A 22897-nucleotide genomic window follows, 5' to 3' on the forward strand; every position below is an offset into this window, starting at 1 on the left:
CTCCTTTGTAGTTCCCTTGAACATCAATTAGAGTACTAATTTTACCGTTGTATGGTTGTTTTATGGCTTGTTTCTCCACTGAAATATGGAGATTGTGAGAGCTAAGGCCATCTTCTATTTGTGGAAACCTCACATACGCATCTCATCACACAGAAAACAAAATTGCAGTCATGGCCTAGATCCTTTGTTCTCATGCTTCAGTTTTTATCTTGGAAAATGGCTGTAAGATGACCCAATTTGCCTTCATTTCATATTTGGTGTGTACATAGAATGCACGTTTATGGAAATAGAAAGTGTGGTGGCAGGTGCGTATGTCTTCAAATCCAGAAAACAACTCTTGCTACTACTGATCTTGAGTACTTTCCTTAATCTCTATGAGTTTCTGCATTTCTTCAGCTCTGTAATAGGGATGACAGTGGTGTCTATTTTACAGGGCTATTGTGAAGATCACTGGGCACTCCATGAAACAAAAGAAAGCTGAAAATCATCTCACACGGTTATTGATAGAGTTCTTTTAAACTTTAGCCCACTGTCCTTGATGATTTCTAACAGTCATACTACATTTCTGGTATGTTCACTTTTTTTATTTTTTAATACATCTCCATGTTGCAACTCCTCCCTTTCCTCCACTTCAAAACATCTGTCATTCTTACTTTGATTTAATGATTTTGCTTTCCATGTCACTGAATAGAAGCAATTACAACGGAACTTTACGTACCATGTCATCTATCAACATCTGTGTATTTGGACATTGTGTTTCCTCTTGCTACCATCATCAACTACTACTAGTAAAGACCAGCACTTGCAGCATTTGTAAACAGATCTCATTTTCTCTAATCTGAGGCTGCTCCAAGCCCCAGCAATTGCTCCTTCTCTTTCCTGCATTAGTTTTCATATCCCCAGTGAGCCTTTTCAGCATAAAAACAGTTACTTCCCTCTTTAAGAGAATATTGACCTCACTTCCTTCTTATGCTTACAGCAAAGTCCTCAAAAGAGTTGTCTATACTGACACTGTCTATCATTTTCTCTTATTCCTTCATTCTGTCTTAGTTTGTTTTCTGCTGCTATAACAAATATATACCACAATCTAGGTATTTCATAAAGCAAAGAAGTGTATGTCTCATGCTTTCGGATTCTGGAAATCCTCGTATCAATGTGCCATCGTCTGCTGTGGGGCACCTGTTTTCCTACTTCAGATACATGAACAGAATTCCTATTGATTTGACCTGTGTGCATCCAGACTCATTTTCATACTCCTCACCTTCCCATGCCACTACCATGCACGAGCCATTATCATTTCTTGTCTTTTTAATAACCTTTAAGCTTTTTCCGTTCCTTCCCCTGTACTATATTCTTTACAGTGCAGCCAGAATGATACCACACGTGAAATTCTTGCTACCCACCTTTTCTCTTATCCTTCCAATCCCATCCCATCTCTCTCTCTCTCTCTCTCTCTTTTTATTTGACAGGCAGAGTTAGATAGTGAGAAAGACAGAGAGAAAGGTCTTCCTTCCATTGGTTCACCCCCAAAATGGCCACTACGGCTGGCATGTTGCGTGGATTCAAAGCCAGGAGCAAGGTGCTTCCTCCTGGTCTCCCATGCAGGTGCAGGGCCCAAGCACCTGGGCCATCCTCCACTGCCTTCCCGGGCCACAGCGGAGAGCTGGACTGGAAGAGGAGCAACTGGAACTAGAACCCAGCATGCATATATGATGCCGGCGCTGCAGGTGGAGGATTAACCAAGTGAGCCACGGCGCCAGCTCCCCCATCCCATCTCAATACAAGTAAACACCAGCATTGCTGTTTCTGTTACTTCCTGCCTACCTTCCTGGATGGTGTTGCCTTGTCATTTGGTGCTTTACTGAAACTTCAATCACATCTCTGTCACAATAAATCTCTATTCTCCTTTCCAGATTTATATTCCACCAAAAAAAAAATCAATACTGGATTAAATATGTCTTTAGGTTACTCATTTTATCTTTTTCCTCTTTACATCAAGTAGAATATAAGCCCTATAAGATAAAGGGCTTTGTTTACTGGTAAGTCCCTGGAACTGAAAAGAATGCCTGGAATATAGGTAGGGTCTCGTTGAATATTTTTGAATAATTAAATGAACTAGTAACAGTTATTATTATTTCAGCTGTGTTTTCCATATTCATTGATTAAATATAAATATTTTTATATGAATGCTGCTTGATTTCATGATCATTAATTATAAAAAGGATTTCATACTTGAAATGGTTATTCTGAAAATCTTGAAATACATGTTTTTAAAGATTTGTTTCAAAGAATGAGAAAGGGGTCAGTGTTGTAGCAAAGGGGGTTCAGCTCATGTCTGTGATGCTAGAATCTTATATGGACATTCGTTGGAGTCTCAGCTTCTCCACTTCTGATCCAGCTCCGCACTGATGTGCCTGGAAAAGCAGGAAAAGATGGCTCAAGAGCTGGTCTCCTATACTTATTTGGGAGACCCGAATGCACTTCCAGGCTCCTGGCTTCCACCTTAGCCATTGTGGCCATCTGGGGAATGAAACAGCAGATGGAAGATCTTTCTCTCTTTCTCTCTCACTCCCTCTTTCCACTCCTCTTTCACTCCATCTTTGCCTTTCAAATAAAAGAAATAAATATTTAAAAAAATAAAAAAGTAAAGGAAAGAATTCTTTAAAAAAATCATAGTCCTTAAGTGCCTGTAACAAGCAAAAGGGCTAGGAGAGGCTGAAATCAGTATCCTGGAACTCCATCCAGTTCTGCCACGTGGGTTTTAGAACCCATGTATTGGGTCCACATTTGGTACCACCCCTCCCATGCACATTAGCAGTAAAATTGATTAGAAGTATGGAGTAACTGGTGTTGGATCCAGGCACTCTGAAATGGGATCAAAGCATTCCATGTGGTGGTTTAACCTACTGGCCATAGTACCCACCCCTTAAAAATACATTTAACTTTTCAACTTCATCAAAATTTAATTTCTGAGAATTCCAAAAACATTTTGAGTGTCGCCATGACTTGGAATCATAACTGTCCCATAGAATATGGCTATGAGCTTGCTTTTAATCTGCATTGCTGTTTTATTGTACACTGGAAGTTAGTTGCAATTTAAAATGAGATTTCTAATAACTGCTAATTTTGTTTTTAATTTACTTCTTTCAAATGAAAGTGAATGGCAGAAATTTGACTCTGACATCTAAGCTGTGCTACCCCACTACTTTGCTGCCAATAGCTGTTAATGAAAACAGAGGAGCCTTTTGCCAAGTGATTTTGTTCTTTTCACTAAAGTCTTTTGTGTCCTTAAAAGCATCCTTTGTCTTTCTAGTAATGGACTGTTTCTCATTGTTTCAATGGCAGGGTTAATATATTTCACTTTAAACTTTTGGTTGTATTATACCTCTTTTTTCCACCTTTTAGTGAGTTTCTATAGCTCTCCCTACCAGCTATCACATGATTCTCACTGTATTTCCCACCTAATCCCAGTCTGCTCAAATAAGGCTCATTATGGAATCTTAACTGGTATTTGTCCATAGTAAAGCTTTTCTTTTCTTTTCGTTAAATTTATATTTAAATTAATTTGAAAGAGAGAGAGAGAGAGAGGTAGGAGAAAGAGAGATATCATTGAAAGGCTCACAACTATTGGGGGTGGGCAAGACCTGGAACTCAATCAGCATCTCCCATGGGGGTGGCAGGTTGCCAACTGCTTGAGCCATCACCTCTGCCTCCCAGAGTGTGCATTAGTAGGAAGCTTGAACTGAAAGCAGAGCCGACTCAGACACAGACACTCTGATGTGGGATATGAGCATCCCAAGTGGTGTCTTCTTGGCTGTACCAAATGTCTGCTCCCACTACTTTGTAAATTTTATGTTTTAAATAATTAATCTTAAATGCAATGACAGAAAGAGAGAGAGAGAGGTCTTCCATCTGCCAGTTCATTCCTCAAAGGCCTAAGATAGGGCCATGGCTTTCATGACCTTGATGAGGTAACAAACCAGTTTATCAGTGTTGCAGTGTTAAAAATCTCAGTGTTAGAAACTCAGTGTCTAATTATCGAAATTGTGATTATCCCATCCGTAATGATATCCTGAGACCTCAGTATCTAGTCCCCAAATTTCCTTGACAGAATTAGACATGCTGCCTGGAGTCTTTTTTCTATACCTCCACACACCTGACTTTGACTCCTATAGCAAATACAGATTAACAAGAGATAAGCATACAAAGTGTGTTGAGTGTATTTTACGTGATTCAGGAGACTGTATTTCTATGGACATGCATGAAGTTTGATTGGCAGCTAAAGGTTATGATCTAATGTTAAACCAGATGCAGTAGGAGCTGGGGACTGAGCAAGATCAGTTTGTCCAGATTCTACTGATTGTGCTTTTACTTCCTCACACACCAATCCCATGATGAGATAGAGAAGGAGAGAAAGAAAGGAGAAGGTCAGAGAGGAAACTTCCTAGTTCCATGGCCTGCTTCAGGGAAGAACCTTGGGCAAAGGGATCTGGTGACAGTGGCCTCCCTGCTCCTTTTTTTTTTTTTCCTCAAATGCCAAGGTGATATATTTTGGGGTAGTGTTTCTTCCATACCAGCCCTGGCTGAGGGGTATGCATAGTTTCCCATGCCTCTCCACATTATCATTTTGAAATAAAACTCTAAAATTAATATTGTCATGAGGATTTTATTGTTAATTTAAATAATAAACAAATAGGATTACAAAATGAACAGGGAAAATAACAAGACTACTCACAATCTCATGATGGAAGAGTCTAGTCTAGATCTCCACTTCAGTGATAAAATCGTTACGATAAGCAGACAGGAAAGACAGCTCAATAGATCTCTCCTACAAGCAAAAGGCTCAAAAGAAAATGCTTTAGATCAGCACTGTACAATAGCATTGTAAGAACCACAAATATAATCTCAAATATATTAGTCTTCATGTTAAAAAATGTGTTTTAAAAAAGCAACATCCATTTCAATGATCTGTTAAAGACTTATTTTTATTTATTTAAAGGCAGTGACAGAGAGAAAGGGAGAGGGAGAATGAGGGATAGAGATATGGAGAGAGAGAGAGAGAGAGAGAGAGAGAGAGAGAAACAGAGAGAGTAGAGAGAATGTTTTCCATCCACTGGTTCAGTCACCAAATGGCCACAATAGCTGAGGCCGGCCTGGAATGAAGCAGGAGCCAGTAACTACATTAGGTCTCCCACAAGGGTGGCAGTTGCCCGAGTACTTTGACCATCTTCCATTTCTCTCCCAGGAACATTAACCATGAGCTGGATAGGAAGCGGAACAGCAGGGACTCAAATTGATGTTCCCATATGGGATGCTTGTGTAACAATTGGAGGCATAACATTGCCAGCTCTTCCTTAATATATTTACCTCAGTGTATCCAAAATGTTATAATTTCAACTGTAAACAATATAAAATTATTACTAAGATAATTTATACACTTTTCCCAGTATTAAAAGTTGGAAATTCAGTATGCATTTTCTACCTACAACACACTCAACCACTTTTTAGGTGCTGTTTCCGTGGGTGGCTAGTGGTTGCCTGGTAGACAATGTAGCTCCACCTAAAATTAAAATAAGATCCTCCTTCTTTGAATGAAGAAGGCAAATTGTGTACCTGGAGACCTCATCCAGATAATTATGAGATTCCAGCCAAGTCCAGATCTCCCTCCTGGAATTTTCTCTTAATGTGGCAAGGTGGGTGACTATTTAAGAAATATTCTGCTTTTAGGAACTTCTAATCTTTTTATTCAAAAGCTTTAATTTACTCATGCCCAGAAGAAGACAGTGAGGGGAAATGGATTTGTCATGTCAGATTTGCTTATTCTGTAAGTAACCTTAAAATTCACTCTCTAGGAGCCGGCATTAGGATGCAGTGTGTTAAACTGCTGCTTGTGATGCGGGTGTCCCATATGTGAGTGCTGGTTTAAGCCCTGGCTGGAGCACTTCTGATCCAGCTTCCTTCTAATGCAACTGAGGGGCAGCAGAAGATGGCCTCTGCCATCTAAGTGGGAGACACAGATAAAGTTTCTGACTCCAGGTTGTGCCTGGCCCAGTCCTGGTTGTTGTGGCCACAAGGGGAGTAAACCAAGGCAGTGGAAATCTCTTTCCCCTCTCTCTGTGACTCTGCCTTTCAAATAAATGAATAATTTGTAAAAAGTCTTTAAAGAATTAACTCTCAATACTCTGTCTCCCATCTCTGTATCTCTGCCTATGCCTCTGTATAATGTAACCTTTCTCGTTGGGCTGTAGGGAGAATTAAATGACATCTTAAGGTTAGAGATAAGCATATCAACTTAGTGAATAATTATTGCTGCATAAATGTTAATTCATGTCATCTATTCTTTTATATTTCAAGCTATTTTAACCTAAATATCTATTAACAAGGTACATAATAGATTTTTGAAACATTTACATTTTTGAAAGTGTCCACAAATTAAATATCAAGCAATTTTTATTGCAAGTTTCACTATTCTTAGATTTTACAAATCTTAGAAAATCATTGGTTATGTGATGGGTGGTGGAGGTTGTTATTTCCCTTCTTGCCTTTCCTTCTTGTGGCAAAATCAAAGTGAAAAGTCACCAAGCACTTGGCTTTCCCACCATGTTCCCTGTGAGTGGGAAAGATCGACTATGTTTTCCTAGTGACTGAAAAAAAAAAAAAAAAGATTCAAATTAGTCTACTGATTAGAAATCATGAGTGAAAGTATCACTTTTGTAATGAACAAGCTGGTTTAATAATTCCTTTGTTTGCGTGTTCATGCACATAACAAGTGGTTTATATACTTTTGATTCTGTGCTATGCCCCTGGTTATTCTCATTGTTGTAATAGTCAACTACGTTTATTTCTCCAGGAAGAAATGAATGTGAATTTCATAGGTGATAAGCTTGACTCAAATTTTCTCCCACGATAGGAAAATTCAATTTTATTTCTTATAGTTTTAAAAGCAGAAATAATCCCACCTGATAAAACGTGACTGTGGTTAAAACATCCCTGACTTCATTCATTAAAGTGCTGGTTGCCTTCACACTTGTTTACCATACCCTTCCTTACTCTCCCCTGCATCTGCCATCACTTTGTCTTGACAGTTTTAGTATTCTCCTTGTGCTAGGAAAGTTTCTTTCTTCAATAATTGATAAGATAAAAAAATCTAAGACTTCATGACTAGTTCATTTTTTACTTAGATGGCTCTGCAGCCATCATTTGCAGCAGAAAACACATTCTTTCCCTGAGGCCAAAACAATTATCTCTGACATCATAAAGGAGTTAAACTGGAACATGTGAAAAATGCTTGATGTATTTCACTCAGGGTAAAGAGCAGATAAAAGGTGAAAGGTCCTTTCTGTAAGTGGTGGAGGGAAGTATGGAGAGCACAGGATATGCAACTAAGATGCACAGATAAAATTTTTTAAAAAATCAGCACAAGTTTACTTGCATTCTTGAAATCTGAGCAATGGTCAGACACAAAGCATTTATTATTGTCACAGAATCTGAGTGCATTTGTGATTTCTTACTGTAGTGTGAACGGCTGTCTTTTAGAGCATTTTCTAAGAAGGTGGAGGCATGTAACCAACAATAATACACACAAGACAAATACAGTGGTATAAAGGGAAAGGATCCCTTGTTCTCATATATCCTATAGTAACAAATCTTCAAGCCCATGGAAAATATAAACATAACCAACACACAAAGAGCAGAATATAAAAAGAAGCAGCAGAAAATAGCAACACTTAACATAAGGTTGAAAAAATGGCTTTTTTTTGTAAGTAAAAAGATCCCTTTTATATTTTTTGTTTGGTTTTGTGACTGGAGTCTTTATGATGATAAAGCAGAGACCCAGTACAGTGGAAAAATTGTCCTGGAACAGAGACATCTCTTGTCAGTGAGGTGGCTAACTGAACTGTGATCTCCGTAAAGCCAATTTCTCTCTTTGGGTTTCAATTTCTTCATCTGTAAAATGGAAGGATTGAATTTGATGTCCTCTAACACCTCTTCCTATGCAAGCACTTCCCAGTTCTAACCGTGTATTACCAATTTACTTTGTATCCCATTTGTATCCCAGTGGAGAGGAGAGAGAACTCACAGATCTGTCCTCTGTGAATAGGGGAGGAGAAACCAGCAGTACTGTTCATGCGATTTCTCTGATTCCAGTTCACATATGAATATTTCCTCTAATTAAAAATGGAGCCATATTGTTTGGCTATTCAGGAGAGAATAACTAACAACGAATCAATCATACAATAACCTTTGTATTCCTTTTATTCTATCAACAAGAAGGAAATATATGTTTAAATGTTCTTTTTTTTTCCAATCTCAAGTATCTCAAGCAAAGCCCTTTATCTAAGAGTCTGTCTTCCTCAGTGCCCATTAAATATCATTTCCAAATTTCTGCTTTGTTTGGTGATGGCATTTCAGCATTCCATCCTTCCTACTTGCTGAGGTATATCCATTTTGTCTTCCATCTTTCCTTCATAATTCAAGCCAACCAAATTCAATTTCACAGTAATTTGCACAAAAAATGAGCAAGAGTATAAATCAACAGCATTAGAAGGGAAACTGGAAATATTAACATAAAAAAAGAGTTCCATGTGATGGCTGCATATGATATGAAGTTGTTGGAAGTGTTGATTCTAAGGCAAAGACCCACGTCATGAAGAAACGAGGTGGGGAAACTGTTCAGCCAGAAGACAGACACAGAATTTCCACTCACAGGAGAGCATTGGGACGACTGTTCTGTAACCCTATCCTCTTTCTCTGTTCCTGTCCTACCAAGGCAAGTCGCTGGGGCCCTTCTCACCTTTTGACTTATCATCTTTCTCCCAACCCACCAAAGGAAAGATAAAATGTGATTTTTTTTGTGGCAGAGCAATTCAGTGGTCTTTTGCCCAAATAGCCCCATTTACACTAACCCTCTGGAAGGTTTGGCCTTTCATAGCCAAAGTGGGTATTAAAGTGCTTTGTTGAACAAAAGACCTGCCAGCTCCTGGAGCTGAATAATACTTCTCCCATGGAAAGAAGAATCCGCAGTGTTTCTGTTAAATTGCTTCTTTTTTCTTCTCTACACTTACAATAAATCTCCCATCACTTGGAACAACACAAATGAATCTCTGTAGCTTGCAACCACTAAGACTGACTGAAAGTTTAAATACACATATATAAAAATGGCTTTAAAATCAAGTAAAAATCTTATATATACATAAATGTATACATATTTATATATATATATTACATTTTTGCCTTAATTTTAAAGCTGTGTATCCTGTGATGGTGCAAATAGAAAACAGATTATATGATATCATTTTCCTATAGTTCTTATTGTTTCATACTTGTAGCAGCACAGTGAGCCTAGTTGCTAACAGAATAGTAACTTAATGATTACTTCTACACAGTTGAATGCCACTCTTCTATGTCCAAGGTAGTTACATTTTTTTTTTTTTCAAATGTATACATTCTGATGAGCCATCAAGTGAACAGTGAGACGTTTAGCCTGGAGGACCTAATCCCCAAGCCCCTTAATCCACTGCCTTAATGATTGTAGGACCCTAGATGATCTTCCCCTCTCCTCTCTCCTGATTCTATGCCAGCCACCCTGGATTTTCTAGTCTTTTGAAGGCATCCATTGGTTTTCTTACCCCCGTACCTCTACACTTGCTGAATTCTATGTCTGGAAGAATCATCCCCTTGATGTACCCAGGATTGGCTCTTTATTTTTTTTAAAGATTTATTTTATTTATTTGAAAGACAGAGTTACAGAGAGAGGTAGAGACAGAGAGAGAGGTCTTTCACCCGCTGGTTTACTCCTCAGATGGCTGGCAGGGGCTGCGCCGATCTGAAGCCAGGAGCCAGGAGCTTCTTCCGGGTCACCCATGTGGGTACAGGGGCCCAAGGACTTGGGCCATCTTCTACTGCTGTCCCAGGCCATAGCAGAGAGCTGGATGGGAAGTGGAGCAGCCGGGATTAGAATCAGCGCCCATATGGGATGCCAGCGCCTCAGGCCAGGGCTTTAACCCACTGTGCCACAGCCCCGGCCAGGATTGGCTCTTAATTTGTATCCCTTTCTATGCATCCTTTGGTACCTCATTCTAAATTAGGACAACCAAGTACTCTCTATACTCTAATATTTTTGTTTTATTTTTCATTGTTCTTAACATTACCTGACCTTATGCTATATATTGATTGGTTTCTATTAATGTTTTCAAAGTACACTATATAGAAAGGAAGCATTGTGTGTGAAAAAATTTGTCTCTTCTAGTCATTACAGCATCTAGAGAAACTGCTATGGTATCTACCATAGAGTAGTTCAATAATCATTTTCTGAACCTGTGTGGGGAACCCAGAGGAGGCTCCTGGCTCCTGGCTTCGGATCAGTGCAACTCTGGCCATTGCAGCCTTCTGGGGAGTGAACCAGCAGATGGAAGACCTCTCTCTTTCTCTCTGCCTCTCCTTCTCTCTCTGTGTGATTCTTTCAAAATAAATAAATATTTAATATATATAAAAATATATAATGTACACACTTTATCAAAACTAGGTTGAGGGAGAAGGTATTTTACATAGTGGTTAAGGCAATACATCCCATATTGGAGTGCCAGGGTTTGAGTCCTGGCCCAGATTCTGACTCCAACATCCTGCTAATGCAGACTCTTTAGGGCATATGTGATGGCTAATGTGACTGGGTTCCTGACACCCATAAGGGAGACCTGGATTATGTTCTGGGCTTCCAGCTTTGGTCTTGAATCGGCCTGATACTACAGGCATATGGAAAGTGAACCAGCAGATAGAAGATCTCGATCTCTCGATCTCTCTCTCCCTCTGCCTCTCAAAAAAATCAGTAAGTCTGAAAAAAAAAAAAGACCAAGAGAAAATTGAACAAAGAATTAAAATCTCTGTGATTCTGAAATTTACTTCTAGGTTTTCAAAGTGGTTTGATCTAAAGATTCTTGCTTGATAACACTGATATTCAATAGCTTGGCCAGAATGAACAGTTCTTCTCTAGTTATTTAAATAGCAAAACTTCTTAAAGTAATATATCATGTAGAGTAATACTCCCTTCGAAGAGGAAGAAAATAAACTACTCCCCTGATTTTCTGATCATTTTTCTTAATCAAAAAAATTCTAACTGAAAACAGGAATTTCATCCCAATTCATATGATTTTTAAATCTTCTGAAATTATGTCATGGATAGAAAAAATCATAAAATATCTCTTCTTTCTGACATGTTAACAGAAATGTCTATAAATATTAAAATATTCAAGTAATCTAGTACTGGATTAAAGAATACATATGTTTTCTCATTTATTTAATCATATAAATATAGTCCAATTTTACATGTAAGCATTCCTGAGAGTTTAAAAGCCTGGTAAAAGTAGAGTGAGAGTTGAGTCTCAAAATACTTTACAGTTTTGTAGTCTTTTTTTTCTCCCTTGACTGGATATAAGAACTAAGCTTATTTCTTGCTTTCTTGTTTATCAAACCATGTTAGGGTCAGGCTTTCTGGGACTAAACTGGTAGCCTTTCACTATAAAGAATGTCAGGTAAATGGATGTAAATTGTCTGTCTTCTGACCTAAGGACTCAGACACAGCATCAGGGGACAAGTGTTCCATAAACCTAGCCCATTAACCAAGAAAGCCCTCTGCCCATGTATAGGGACAGAAGATTTCCAACAGCATGCAAGTAAAAACCTCACTGTCACTTAGCCACACTTTCTCTTCCAAGTTTAAAAGAATGCACCCTGTGAGCCAACATTATTCAGCTTGCAATTTCTGTCTGCTCAGTTCTAAAGACACTGACGATCCACCTGAAGGTCTGATTAAGAACGAAAAATAGGAGAGTCTCCAGGGGCATACTAATTTCCAGCTTATGTGAGTGTTCCTATAGATAAATTCAGCAAGGTTACAATGTGCTTGCTTGGCAATTTATCTAGATTACTGAGAAGAGAGTGCTGGAGAAAAAAGACATTCCCAGAAGCTAAAATAATCTTTTCCATTAGGTATGAAAAGGAAGTACCTAAAGAAACCCCAATCCCAACAGAACTACCAAATGATAAAGATAGTAGTACTGCTCTCTTTTTAGGATCTATACTTAGGTTGCTAACAGGAAGAAAGGGAGGTAGAGAGTTCGGGGGAGGGTGCGGAGAGAATACACATCCAACTTTATAGATTAATAGCTCCTTTAAACCCAAATTACTCTCATTAAACCCTGTATTTCCTTTTATAATGTCTGGGCTATGGCAGAAGGTGCTAAACAGAACTTCTTGGTCTTGTATTTAAATTAAGACACACCCTCCCTTATTTTTAAAAATGTTGTTTTATTCACTTTTGTTTGATTAAAAGGCAGAGTCACACACACACACACACACAGAGAGAGAGAGAGAGAGAGAAATCTTTCATCTGTTGCCTTACTTCCCTACACCTGCAAAACCCAGGTGTAGGCCAAATCAAAGAAAGCAAGGAACCAGGGTCAAGAGTCTCTCACTTGGGTGGCAGGGATTCAGTTTCTTGAGCCATCATATGCTGCCTCCTAGGCACATTAGAAGGAAGCTGTATGGAAGCAGAGGTTGGCTCTACCTCAGGCATGTCAATATGGGACACAGACATCCCAAATGAACACCTGCTGTGCCACAATGCCTGATCCTGCATTAAATCCTTTGTATTAGGACTGTCATTGAAAGGCTTCGTCCAGAAAACCTATAAATGAAATAATCCTTGGATGTTTTCCACCTGAGTCATGCAAGCAGTTTACATGTGGGCAGAATTCACTCTTCTAGGTTTCTCAGGATCACTCATTCACTTAACGTACTGCTAGTAAGAGCAGGGTACACTTGAAATGTAGTCGTTAACAAAACCAGAAAGGGTACCTGGACTTTATGAAGATGACATTTCAGTAATGCAGATATTAATAAAAGTATAATATCTCTACAGAAAAGCACCAAGTCAATATTAATATACACGGAAAATATTTTTAAGAAGTAATACATATAAACCGCCCCAAGTGCGATCAGTGCAAAATGATTTGATCCACAGTGCCAAGGATCAAGGAAGAAGTTTTTTTTTTTTTTTTTAAAGAATTGCTCATTTATTTATTTGTAAAGCAGAGTGACAGAGGGGGAAAGAACTATGTATTGGTTCTTTCCCTAAATGGCTGCTTCAGCCAGGGCTTGGGTCAGGCTGAAGCCAGAAGCCAGGAAATCCATCCTGGTCTCTCACATGGGTGGCAGGGACCCAGATACCTGGGACATTCTCTGCTGCCTTCCTAGGCACGTTAGCAACAAGCCAGATGAGAAGCAGACCAGCTGGGACTCCAGTCTACACTCTGTCCCACTGTGCTACAGGCTTGCCCTCGCCAGGAAGTGAGAAAGCCGTCACATGGAAAGCCTGTGCCTCCCACCTGGAGGAGGGGACTCCATGCCATGTCGGGGAAAAGACCTGCACGTTCAGGTTCCTCGTCGTACACCTGTACATTGGTTTCAATTGAATGGCTCAAATTAAACAAATATAGATTTCATATATACAAATATTATATCATGTATAGGTATAGTATATCTATTGTTAAAGGGTAAAATTTTAAACTTTTGACTGTGCATGCACGGCCCAAATCAGGTTCTCACTCCTTAATCCCAAAGTGTGAACAGGTCCCCGTGCCTTCCTGGTCCTTTCTCAACCCAACCCCAGAAGGGGAGGGGCTGAGCAGCTTGGGCTGGGGACGCCCTGGGTCCCTGTGCCTCTCCCGCACATGCTCTGGGTCAGAGTTATTGCTATTTTCTTGTAACCTCTAGGAAACAGGCTCCAAGGCCCCTTACCCAGGGAGCTGGGTGCCTCCAGCTGCCTGCAGGATCAGAATTCCTCAGGTGTCTAGTATTTTTGTAAGGTGCATAGGGAGCTCGCTTGGGGTCCTCCAGATATGGTCATTTGGAAACAAAAGAGGGAGTGAAGGGAGCTTTTAGTTGCACTATTGTATATTTACACCATGGAATGCACACCTGAGTTTCAGGAGCAAATTGACGAGACAGTGCACTTGACCACCTACTCTGTGTTTGTACACACACCCATAATCCGCAGAGAGAAAGCCATGTTTTCCATTTCTCTCCTGGTCTTTTCTAGTATGTTGTATCAGCGAGTTGTTTAATAGTATTCTTTCTTCATTGTTGTGGGGATGAAGAAGAAATGGAAAAAATCAGACTGGCTCTGTGGGACGAGTTAGCAAAGGATGCCCAAGAAGTGTTGCTTGAAACTGTCCATCCTGCGGATGTTGATCATTCATCACGGGGCATGTGTCCTTGTGACAAAATGTTAGCTAATCTCTCTCATCATCTTTTTGAGGGGAAAGCATTCAGATAACTGACCAACCTGGTTTCTTATGCATATAGGTGGAAGTGGGGTGTGGGTCGGAAAGGAAATGAAATAATGTGCATGATTTGCATTGGAAAAAAATAAAATCCCTGTATCTTTGAACTGCTGGCAGGTTTTTAGTTTTACAGGCCAATTTAGACAGGCTATCTGCTTTCAAAACAATGCAGTATCGTTTGGCTTTTGGCATTCCTCTACACTGAAGTCGCCAGCACTCACTGGGCCTCTCATGGTTATTGACACCACAGCACATACCTCACTTTGAAGTCTTCCTGATTCCCACTGACAGAGCCTGCTGCATCAGGCCTCCATGCCTGAGTATTGAGACACAGCCCATTAATTCCACGGAGCCTTTGTCCTTTATAATACACAGGCTTAAATTCCCCTAAAAATCAATTAGTTTTACATCACAGAAATCTACACTTTGTGGCTGTAATGATCACTTGTCTACTTCTTTCCCAAACCCCAATAGAAATCTTGAATTCTATTTAGCGTAAAATCCCTGCCTGGTTGTTATCTATGTTATTCAACAAATTTTTGATAGGATCTCCCTAAGGAACCCATGTCTATTATTTTAAAATGTAATGTCATTTGTATTTCTTTAAGTTTGAATGCTGTTCTTTTCATTTAAGGTATCTTAAACTATAATTACCCAATCCATTTGTCAAAACTATAGATTTGATGTTAGCAGACAGGTTAGGTTTAGAAGTCACTAATTAATATAATCCCAAATGACTCTGTAATCAAACAGGACCTTCAATCTCAAGGTATTATTGGAGGCAATTTCCTTATAAGAAATCAATATTTTGTTCCCTCCTAAAGAATCCAAATATACCTATTAAAATCTATTCATGAAAAACACACTGAATACCTCTTCCACATGACAATCCTTCTACTATATGATAACTTCTTTTTGTATTCAAGCATCTTATCGCTCCAAGTTAGACATTCCCAGTTGTGTTAACATTTTCTTGTCATCTTGTTCATCCTTTGACACACAAACCTCCCTGGACATGCAAACCATTGCTTAAACCCCTTTGAAAGTGTTACATCCTAGATTACATCCAAGTTTCCTGCACATCAAGCAGTGGTATGCAACTATCACTATTCAGATCCTCATAGGGTACTTCTGTGAATGTGGCCTAAAACTTTTCTTAGCTTCATGATGCTATTAATCTGTGTTGACTTTATTGTGGATTGAAACACTTATGTTGCACTTTCTTTTACCTGCAGTATACATTTATCTAATTGTCTTTTTTTAATCCAAGGAGTAATTTTTACAGATTTTATCATTTAAACAAATATTTGTGAAGCTAGGAATTTGAACATGTTTTCGATTTCTATTTTTCATTGTTTTCTCCAGCTTTATGTTACTGATAGTTTTGACTCCCATGACCTTTCTGTAACTTCTTTCAAATCTCCAGACTCAGTGAAGACAGGTTAGTGCAGAGAGAAGCTTTGTTATATGAACATAATTGGGGGAAATAGCCTCAAATTATAGAATCAAATATCTTTGAAATTTATTATTGTATACTCTATTGAACTAAACTGAGTGCAATAAATGATTAAAAGAAACTCAATACATCTCTAGTCTTTTTAAAAAAGATTTATTTATTTATTTGAAAGAGTTAAAAATATAGAAAGATGGGGAGAGAGAGAGATCTTCTACTTACTTATTCAATGCCCAGATGGCCTCACTGGACAGGGCCGAGCCAGGCAGAACCTAGGAGACGGGAGCCTCATCCTATTCTCCCACATGGATATCAGGGGCCCGCATACTTGGGTCATCCTCCTTTGCTTTTCCCAGGCACATAAGCAGGGAGCTGGATTGGAAGTGCAGCAGTCAGGACTTGAACTGTAGCCCATATGGGATGCCGGTGACACAGAGGATTAACCTGCTTTGCATGATACCAATCCCTGTCTCTAGTCTTAAGAATTGTTTAATGCAGAGCCAAAGAAAATATATATATATATATATATATATATATATATATATATATATATAATTAGGAGGCATTTTTGAACAAAAGCATAAAGCAAATTCAAAAGGGAAAAATTTAGAGCAGTTCACATTGTCCTTTAATGGGTGCTGTCTTCCAACACCATCAATGGATCTTGGATGCATGAATAGCACTGAAATCTATAGGTATATCCTACATACATAATGCCTTTTCCATATTAACTACTTAACATTCACCATATCCATAAATTTTGCAGTTTGAAGTGCAACAGCAAAACTAACATGGATTTTTCATCCCTTTTTCACAATTTCAATGATAGAATTTTACTTCTTTCTTCCTAGCAGGTTGAGGATACAGTGTTTTATGTTTCCTTTTCAAGTCAAGAATTTTTGCCTTTTCACTTAAAGCAAGCAAGTTACAGATTCTTTTTGGTGTATCTGAGTTGCCAGCAATGTTGCTCTTGTACTTTGGGGCATAGTTTACTGAACAAAAAGCTATGTGATCATAAGCACTGCAACTTGCATGATCTCATAACTAATACAGTTACTTAACAGGCAGGTAGAGTAGACAGGATGGATATTCAGGACATAATTGATAGTGGGGTGTAGTGGGATGGTATGAGATTTCATCATTTTACTCAGAATTTATGAAATGTTTATTTCTGGATCTCCTATTTAATTTTTTGGACTATGGCTGACAATAGATAACTGAAACCATGGAAAGGGAAACTACAGATAAGGGAAAACACTATGCAGTTGAATGGTGAGGGACAGGAACTAAGGAGCTATTCCGAGTAGGATGTTAGTAGATACACAAAGCATATTTGAAGTGTTTCTGTTTGCGTAATTTGGAGGGGATATTCAAAAACTAGTCTTTCAAAAGTGAGGATGAAACACTGATTGTCTCATCAGTAGTGATAGATAAGCAGCATCTGACTAAACATTCTGGTTATGTTAGTGGGGATTTATGATTTTTCTGACAGCTGTACTACTGAATTTCTGAATTGTTTATAACTTTGATATTCTATGACCGAGAGAAATGAAGAATAAAATAAAAAATAACTTCATTCTATGCCCACAACTATAGCTGAGGGAACCTAAAGTAACAGGAGACATGAAGTCTAACCTTTTATCACTTATTTTACAAAACTGAAAGAATAACAGAGCAATATTATGTTAAATAATGATATGCTGTGGTACATGAGATTGGTAAGTGAGAAGTACGGTAGCAGAGAGAGCCACAAGGGCTAGTAATGTTGGATCAGTGTTCTATGATAGGTGGGGATTGAGTTGTGTTTTAAAGGCAAAGCTTAAGAGTGAAGTCCTGTTCCAGGGAGAATTTCAGTAATCAATGTGCTGTGAAAACACAGAGCAAAATGAAAGTGAAGGAAATCAAGAAGACCATCTTCATTGGCATTTTGCCATAGTCCACGACCTCATTTACTTTGACCAGAAGACTTAGCTGTCCTGGACATTGTGAATATCTCAGACCATTTCTAGAACAGTAGGTTTCAACTAATTGTAGATAACAGTTCCAATGCCATATCAATTGCTACCTGATCTTTATATGGTTAATCTCCTCCTGATACTCCTCTTTGTATTCTTACTCTGTAGTCATCCTATATGCTCTGTTCAATTAAATCACTTTCATCCCTAAATCATCTGCTTATAAAGTATGATAAAGGCCAATGGTCCAAAAGTCTATTTCCCATATCCTGATAATAAAGTTCCACCATAGTAACTGCTAATAATTATTTACCACAAATTTAATATACATTGTATTGGAAACTGGACTCAATACATTGTATGCAGTCATCTCTTAATCCTCATAAAATCTATGAAGTTGACAACATTAGCATACACAATCTAGCATTTAATTATAAAGTGCCTTGTATTAGTTCACTTTGTTTTTGGTCACACCTTGAGAGAACAGCTACTAGAATCTGTTGGATAGTCATCAGGAATGCTACTGAACATCATACCATTCACGAAGCAGACCCTGCAATGAAGAATTACCTGGCACTAGGTATCAGTGGGTCTCAAGTTGACAAACCCTGATGTAAGGTTAAGAATTATAATGCCTGGAAAATCAACCAGTTTCTGCCCTTAAAGAGATCATGTCGTTAGTTTCAAAGGCAGATGTAAAATCAATAACCACAAAATTAAACATATAGTATTAAATGTGATGAATCAAAAGAAGATAAAATATAGAGTACTATAGAGAACAACAATGGATTAATTTAGATTTGGTTGGGGTGAAGTGCTCTTTGAAAAAGGAATACTTACATTGAAATCTATTGGAAAAGTAGGAGTTCACACGGCTAAGCATGTGCAGAGGATTTAAAGATGGAAAGAGCATTATACATTCTATGGGGAAGAGAAAATCCAGGGGGAGTGGATCACAGTGAACTGGGCTGTGTGCAGGTGAGAGATGAGGCTGGTCTCTGATTGTCTTATGTATATTAATCTTTTCTCTCTAATAAGATTGTAGACTCCCATGAGGAGGCATGACAAATACAGTATTTATTTTTTGTCCCATGGAGAACTTTGAACAATATTGGGACATAATAGGTACACAATCACTTCTTGCTAACTTGACTTGAGCATTTTTCCTAGAAATCCAATTTCTAGGTTGTATTATGCCTATTTCCACTTTGGAGGAATGGTAACACATTTGACAATCTTTCCGATTAATGCAGGGATTGCTTCCAATCGCAGACCCAGCTTGAACACTACCATTTGTCAGGCAGTCACCACGTCTGCAGGCTGCCCGGGGCTGCACTGAGCTTTTTATATAACCACTATTAGTAAATCACTTGTTGTCAGCTGGCCTTATTTTAGAATTTGAATAAAAACCATGGATGTTGTTATTTCTTCCTGAAAAGTTCTTGTTAAATATCATTTTCCTATCTATTGAGTATTTGTAAAGAGTTTAAATAGTAGAGCCAGTATTCACTTGGCTGTTTGAAGAACTTGGATGCTTTTAAACACTCTGAATCATCACAATATACCTAATACCAGAAGAAATCCAATACAAATACTCATAACAGATATTGAAATATGATAAAAGAAAAGTCCGTTGCAATCCGAGAGCTATTTTGGATAAATGTTCCAATTATCATTAGCATAAGAGAATTAATTTTGAAAGGTCCTTGTTAGCTACAGGGTCAGTTGCTATAATGAGTACTGTTGATTCATTCCAAATAATCCCTGAATTTACTTAATATTTTAAGAAGCAAAGTGAATGAGTCAATCTACATCAGTGAAATTATAAACATTCTTCAGACTTCTAAGAAATGATGAATAATAAACAGTTTTTGACGTTTTAGTTAAGAGAAAAATCATGGTCTAAATTGATAGGATTTTGATTGTTTTGTTTAGGGAAGAGATGAAGGACTTATCTTCAAAATTTTATACAAAGAATACTTGTTTCTACTGTAATAGGGAAAAATGAAGTATTCCCTATGATAAAATTTATGTCACACATACAATTAGTCTCCAGTTAAGTATTCTGGGTTTAATATCTTGTTAGATTACTTTCCTCTAATGCTTCGCACTGTGTTTAATATATAGAGGGTGCTCTATGTGCTCTATAAATTATTACTGAATGACAGAATGAATAAATAACTATTAAAAGCCTAATTGTGTCATACATGCTGCAATAAAATTAACAAACTGTGCACACGCACACAGGCCTGCGCGCGCGCACACACACACAGATACATAGTTTTTTCATATGATTTTAATAGAACCTTGCTTTAGGCAATATTTAAATTGAGGAGAATTTAAAAATACCACTCTAATTAGCACTTTACTCTGTCTGTTGTCTGGATTCACAATTTGCTTGCTTTCTAGAATTAGCCTGATATTCTTCCTCTAAGGCTGCAAAAATGGTACAATCAAAACTTATCAAAAGGTCAGTTCAAGCTCATGTTCCTTTGGCCTCCTGCCACCTAGGGGATAAGGTTCCTGACGGAGGACTGTGTAATCACTTCAGAGAATATTGCTGTTCAGAGGAGTGAAAAGGAACAAAATATATGAAAAATTCATGGTCCTTCATTGGCATGCATAGTGTTCTTCGATTTTCATCAGACAGCAAATGAGAAGAACCTGAAGTCTTGTTTGTGTTAACAGGGCTCTTTTAGACGCTGGACAGGCCCTGTAAATAAATGCTCAACATGTCATGAAAAATTCTACCACTGCATACAAGAATAGACTTTGTCACTTGGAGGCCTAAATGTAGACAGTGATTTCCATGACTGGCCACTATTAATAAACAATTTACATTAATAACCAAATGCATGGAAGAGAAGGTGCATCATGTTACCATATAGGGTGCAGAGGCAGCTGTGAGATTTCCAGTTCATTAGGCATGCTAATTATATTCAGCATTAAATTAATATAGAGAGTTAAGAAGAATATCAGTTTGGTAAGTATATTTTGGAAAGCACTCCCTGCTTAATCTCTAGGCTAAGTGCTGCAGGTGAGGTCTTCCATCTACAACAAAATTTGATGAATATATTGAATTGCAGTGGGGAGTTAGTGGCTTGCCTTAAATATGTAGGTTTCTCTAAATGATAATCATCTTCAAGGCATATGTATGTGAATGAGAGGCACTGCCTGATTGATGACATTAGAGTGGCATAACATCTTCCAGCTGAAAGTGACCTTAGAAATCATCTAAAACTGCCTGCTTCATTTTGCAGACGGTGGATCGGACACCAGTGGAGTCAAATGATTTCTCAAATTTTTGTGATATATTTCTGGAAGTTTTTTTTTCATGAGTTATTCAATTCTATCAACTTATTTTTACTTTCTTATCATCATACAGAAAAAAATGAAACGTAATATTTTTACTTACAGAATGCAAAGTTGTTTGGCTCTTTGATTCTTTCTAATTATTTGGTGCCTGATTTCAAAGTTAAAATCATTGCAAAAACATATCAAGGCGTTTATGTAAATGCCTGATCTATTTCACACAGACACGGTGTTTTTGGAGGTAGAGAAAAATGCGCTAAAGGGCTCAACATGCATTTTGCAGTGTGTAAGAGACAGGCGTTTTTATTTAGCTGTTGATCTGTTGCTTTTGGCCGTGAAGGAAAGAATGCGCTTTGGTTTGCTTTTCTCACAGCTTCATTCTTCATGTGTCTCAGAGTGACACAAGTAGACAGGCTGACAACAGATTTATTACCTAAAGCTCAGCTGAAAAATTAAATGATACAGCTAAACGTCATAGTCTGCCTGAACACCCTCTCGCCATTACAGGAGTGAGTGAGCACTAAAAAATCCAGAAGAATAAAGTAGTAAAATATTTGGGCTAAGAGAAGGTTGAGAATAAATCGCCAATCTGATCAATCTTGACTGACCAAGACAGAGAAATAATTCTTAGAAAATCTGTACCATCTTGAAATTCTTTGCCTTTCTGAATCAAGAGAAGGAATTCTGGGTCCTTCCAGTAGTCTTCTGGTTATCACCTCACATTTTGACAATGTGATAAAATTCTTTAATAGAACTTTCCCATATTTCTTCAGATTATCTACTGAGCATTAAAGGAAGGTAGGTTCAGCCAAGTGGTGTGTAAACGTGTCCCATCACACTGAAGTTAGAAACCTAAAGAAGGTTTGATTTACATATTTTCAGGTGACATTGCACATAAGTTAATAGGCAATTTTTATAGATTTATTTATTATTTGAAAGGCAGTTACAGTGAGTCAGATGGAGAGAGAGAGAGAGAGAGAGAGAGATCTTCCATCCACTGGTTCATTCCCCAAATAGCTGCAATAGTTAGAACTGAGCCTATCCAAAACCAGGAACCAGGAGCTTCTTCTAGATCTCCTAAATGGGTGCAGGGGCCCAAGCACTTGGGCCATCTTCTACTGCTTTCCCAGACCATAGCAGACAGCTGGATTGGAATTGGAGCAGCCAAGTCTCGAACTGGTGCCCATATAGAACGCAGGCACTGAAGGTGGTGGCTTTACCTTCTAAATCACAGCGCTGGTCCTGGTAATTTAAGGTAGCTAAAATTAATCATTTGTAAAGGAAATATTATAGGAGCACTATGTTTTGTCTTATTTTCATTTGATGTCTTAGAATAATTTCTGCAATGGGATCTATTTCCAAAACTTCCTTTTTTTAAAAAAATAACAGTAAATTCACAGTCTGAATTGAATACAAAGAGGGTACAGTATTCCACTTCGTTAAGGCATTTTGTATGTCTTTCTTTTACACTGTTTCAAGATTAGAATATAATGACTCTTGTGTTCTTTACTTATGTTTTAATTTTCACTATCAAGGTAGCATTATAACAAAATAAATGCATCTTGAGACTCTGGAAGACATTGGTGGGTGTGAATAACATGCCCAAAGGTAAAACTAATCTTGTGTCTTATTGAATATGTGCCAACACTTTCTCCCCTTTATGATTAAGTAAAGAAGTTATTTCAAAAGAGCTGCAGAGTTTATTATCCCAGTGTACTTATGCAGTGTGAGGGAAATCATATGAATGGAACAAAAACATTTTTTTTTTTTTACTGTGAGTGCCACCTAGATAGATAATAAGTACAATTTTTTCGCAGAGTTCTATCTTATAAGGAGTT

At 38.0% G+C, this 22897-nt stretch overlaps 1 protein-coding gene across 1 annotated transcript in view; it reads left to right on the forward strand.

Moving 5' to 3' along the window:
- Positions 1-13360: 13360 nt before the first annotated feature.
- Positions 13361-22897, forward strand: part of CADM2 (cell adhesion molecule 2) — a 370128-nt gene continuing 360591 nt past the window's right edge. Inside the window, exons 1-3 of the mRNA XM_062180432.1 lie at positions 13361-13450; positions 15705-15780; positions 21284-21415. Coding sequence (XP_062036416.1) covers positions 13361-13450; positions 15705-15780; positions 21284-21415 — 298 coding nt within the window. The remainder of the gene's footprint in view (positions 13451-15704; positions 15781-21283; positions 21416-22897) is intronic.

The sequence above is a fragment of the Lepus europaeus genome, chromosome 2 (genome assembly GCF_033115175.1).
Source record: "Lepus europaeus isolate LE1 chromosome 2, mLepTim1.pri, whole genome shotgun sequence".
Classification (NCBI taxonomy): Eukaryota; Metazoa; Chordata; class Mammalia; order Lagomorpha; family Leporidae; genus Lepus; species Lepus europaeus.